Source organism: Benincasa hispida, chromosome 4, assembly GCF_027475165.1.
Source record: "Benincasa hispida cultivar pf3 chromosome 4, pf3_genome.v1.1, whole genome shotgun sequence".
NCBI classification, from domain to species: Eukaryota; Viridiplantae; Streptophyta; class Magnoliopsida; order Cucurbitales; family Cucurbitaceae; genus Benincasa; species Benincasa hispida.
The window spans coordinates 22,478,748-22,483,106 of record NC_143481.1 but is presented as its reverse complement, the minus strand read 5'-3'; the positions used below and the strand labels follow the sequence as shown (position 1 = coordinate 22,483,106).

The following is a 4,359-nucleotide window of genomic DNA, read 5'->3' as shown; positions in this document are numbered from 1 at the left end:
ACCATAGCCAGTTTTATTTCAGAAAGAGATATATGCTCTAAGTTATGCCGACTTATTACCTGTCTTTGTTAAAATTACCTACAAAGATTGTCAAATCCATAATTTATTTTGGGAAGGGTGTAGAGCAGAGGCTAGTGTACGCATAGTGTTCTTCTAATTTGGAGCTTCCCGATGCTTTTTTGCATATTATTCCTTTGTTTCAACATATTGGGTAGGTCCTGGTCCTTGATGCTTTCACTTGTTCGTTGATTTTGTCCAACAACATTTCCCATTTTCTTGCTTTTTTGTTGGTCACTCATTTCTTGGTGCAAACAAGACTTTGTGACTAGTTTCTTTGGGTGAAAGGAATGATATAATTTTAGAGATTCCTACTCAATCTTTGATAGTTTTATGGATTTGATTCTTTTTCAGGCTACTAAACACCCTTTTTTTTATTATACTATTTCTTCCTTGATTTGTGATTCGAGAGCTTTTATGTAATCACACCTTTGAGTGTTTCGGAATTATATTCATTTATTTCATTCTCATCGATGAAATCGGCTCTCTTATCAAGAACATTTATATTAAAAAAAAAAAAAAAAAAAGATGTATATCTCATTAATTTAATTCATAGTTTCCTTTTGAGCATTGAAATTGCAGAGCCTCATCATCTTCAAACAGATTATCAGTCATTAACATTATAAGACAATGGTAGAAACTGATATATAGTCTGATTTCATTTCATACATTGTTCCTTGGTTTGATTTAGTTTTAGATTATAAAAGTTGATTTGATCATAAATATAAACAAAAAGAACTAAGTGCACATATATCTGAAACACCACATGTTTGTCTAATTTTGTTGATCACAGATAAGCAAAGAAGTAGCAATAGATAACACAGAATGACGGAAGAATCAAGGATTATCTCTATATATTGAAAATCAGTATCTTAATTACAAAAATTAACCACATTTCAGATACAGATTACAAGCTTAGTACAGGATTACCTCAAAGGTGTATTCTGCTACAATAGCTGAGAATGCACAAGGAACAAGCCAACACAGAGGTATGAGAGACCAGGTTTCACCATTGTCAATACACAAATCATCAAAAGAAAAGTTCCCACAGAGGGAATTAATGAAGATTAATTACGGATTCGAGATCACGACAAACCGAAGTGAGGAGTTCTCCCCTTATTTCGAACTGTGCAAGTAAAAGGCAAAGGGAGGTGAATGAGAGTTTCATGTAATACTGCTTACTTCTGGTTTTGTTCCACTTTAGCTCTGATTTTCTGTTCCAATACTGCTATCTCTGTCTCGAGGCTGAACATTCTATTTAGAGCGTGCATGTTCTCCAAGGTTTCACTTAAAGTTCGGCTGTCGCTCCCGTCGCATCTCAAATGCTGCATAGGACCATGAAGCAGCTTGTTAACTATACCACGACTAAGATCGTCTACAGCTCGTCGAGTTTTCTTTGGGATATCATCACCCATCTTTGATAGACATTTTTCTAACTCAGCAGTTCTGATTCTTTCAGCATAAGCCCTCAGTTTCTTGATCGTTGGAACAGTCTCCAATGAATCCCTCCATGCTTCAAATTGTTTGGATTCTTCGGTGATAATTGATTGTGCTTCCATCGCTTTTCGGAGCCTATCCTCCTTGTTTGCAGCAACTACCTCCTTGAGATCGTCAACATTGTACACTCGTACATCTTCTAGATCATTGATGCACGCTCCAACATTTCGAGGAACAGAGATATCGATGAAAAGCCTTAAGCCTCCGACATCATGCCCAACAGGGGGGAGATCTTTAACCTGCTCCTTTGTAAACAAAAGGCTTTCAGAAGCTGTGCTGGTAAATATCACATCTGCTTCAGCTGTACAACTAAGCATTTCTGTGAGGGGCTTGTAGATTATCTCGACGTCCTTAATCTCCTCGCGGATGGCTGTGACTCTCTCTTCAGATCGATTCACAACAACCATCTTTGTGCAGCCTTTAGCTACCAAATGTTTAATTACAAGCTTTCCCATCTTACCAGCTCCAATTACCAGCATTCTGGCAGTGGCATGGGAAGCTTCAGGAAGCTTCATCAAGGCCAATTCTACAGCAGCAGAACTCACAGATACAGCACCAGCAGCAATATTAGTCTCTGTCCTTACACGCTTACCCACCGTGATGGCATGCTTGAAAAGGCCACTAATGTTCCTTCCAAATCCTGCAACACCCTGCCCAACCTTGACAACTTGTTTAACCTGAGCAAGGATTTGGCCCTCTCCTAGAACAAGAGAGTCAAGCCCTGCTGAAACTTCGAAAATATGTTGTGTGGCATCGTTGTTATACAGCAAAAACCGGTGTTGGCAAATCTCCGAAACCGGGATTCCACTTGTCTGAAAACAACAACAAACCAGCTATTCATATGATTTCCATTCTTTACATGACATCAAAACTGAAAACATATTCTTTAATGGTGGTGGTCTGAATCAGAAGGTACAATCCTTTTGTAATCTTTCAATAGTTGTGGTTGTTAAGTAATCTCATATAAAACAACTATCTAGCCTTGAAATTTTGCCAGAATGGAAACTTGTCCAGATATCCAATATCACTAATCAGATAGCTACCATGATTTGAATCTGTGATACATTTAGAAATATAAAAGCTAAGACATGAATATGCTTGAAAAGTATAAAATCTAACGTGCAAAAAGTAGTTTTCCAAGATTATGAATCTTAATATCAATCAAACCTTTGACATCCATTCAGTCACTTCTTTCACTCCACGATGCTGAGATAGAGCAACAACATATATCTCCATTCTGTTGCAGGTGCTAAGAACGGCTGCTTCTTCAATGTGGTTTAAGCCACAAAGTTCTCCAATGGCACGAGGCCACTCTGCCTCAGGAATGGCCAGTTTTTCTCTCATTTCAACAGGTGTTGTATGAATACTAAGCCCAATCACAACAATGCTGCTTCTTTCCTTTGTATATCCTAATTTCCATACACAACAAACCCAGAACTTCAGTGAAGTCTCCAATTTGGACATCTTTTACAACTCTTCCCATCATGCAGCATTTCCATATAGAAATTCAATCAGATAACCAAAAGCTAATTATGGTAGTTAAAAATTGCGGAATTGGGAATTTCAAAATAGAAGTAATGATCAAGACTCCATTGAAAATTCAAGCAATGGCAAAGTCTAAAAGAGAAAAAACAGAAAGTAGAAAAATGGGAAATACTTACTGTCAACAGCAGAGGTCTTGAGCTGTTCAAGGGCAGAGAGATTGGAAGATTTAGCTGGATCAAATTCATCATTCTGAACCAAAACATCAGAAGAAGCAACCTCGCACCTCAGTGGGGAGAAAGACGAAAGGCCACTTCTCTGAAATAGAATTCTCCTGGTTCGAATGGATTTGCAGAAACCGGTAAGTTGAGATGAAGACGAAATCCTGGTGGAAGAAGAGGTTGCGGCCGATTTCAACAAAAGGGCTTCCAATTTGGCACCGGAAAAACTGGTTGAAACAGCCATTGAAGGGAAACCCTAAACCCAGAAAGGGGAAGCAGAGAGAGAGAAGTGGGGAATTGGAAATGAAGGGTGTGTTCAATTCACAACCAAAAATGGTGGAGCTTCGTCAAATGGGTGGGAAGTAGTGGAAGGAGGTTTTGTGCAAAAAGTGAAGAGTTGGAGGGTAGAAAAGCAAAAATTGAGGTGTTTAGGGATTTGGGAATTGGGATCAAATAAAAAAAAAGAGGCGAATTTTAAGAATTGGGATTATGAAATTTGAAGATTTGTGATTTTTCTTCCATGTGATTGGTGGGTTGAACACACGCCTTTATCCACACTCATTTCCAGCCTCTATCTTAGTATCAACCCTGTCCTCATCCTTTCAGGGCCCTCCCTCCATTTTTAGGGCTATTTTCTTTTAATTCTAATTTCTAATCTTCCTAATGCATTATATGCACATTTCACCTCCAACTTAGAGCTTTAATTCTTTCATTATATATGTTAATAGTTCAACCTACTTTTTAATCTGTAAATATATTAGTAAATACACATCAAACAATTGTTTAAATTATAATTCAATTTCTTAAAACACCAAGTTTCATTGAATTCTTTGTTTTCAAGTTTCTCTTTTAAGATTTTCTACCAAACATATTCTTAATCTCAAACTTTTAGATTTGTGTCTATTTGATATCTAAAGTTTTAAAAGCATCTATTTAGATTTCTTTTTAACTCTTTTTTTAACGAAAGATTTTGACCAAGACTTTGTTCATTAATTGATAAAATAGATGACAAGTATGTGCTTATGTGTAGAAATTTATATCAACATCAAAGTAAGTTAAAGTATAAGAATTTAGAAACCAAAATATTTCAATTTTCTTTAAT

General features: G+C 36.8%; 1 protein-coding gene across 1 annotated transcript; it reads right to left on the bottom strand.

Annotated features, from left to right (window-relative positions):
* Positions 1-883: 883 nt before the first annotated feature.
* On the bottom strand, positions 884-3,814 carry LOC120075764 (glutamyl-tRNA reductase 1, chloroplastic). The gene is made up of 3 exons (XM_039029426.2): positions 3,216-3,814; positions 2,722-2,963; positions 884-2,366 (listed from the first exon to the last, which is right to left on the bottom strand). Exons 1-3 carry the CDS (start codon positions 3,499-3,501, stop codon positions 1,236-1,238), a joined length of 1,659 nt encoding a protein of 552 aa, XP_038885354.1. The 5' UTR covers positions 3,502-3,814; the 3' UTR covers positions 884-1,235.
* Between the last annotated feature and the right edge of the window lie 545 nt (positions 3,815-4,359).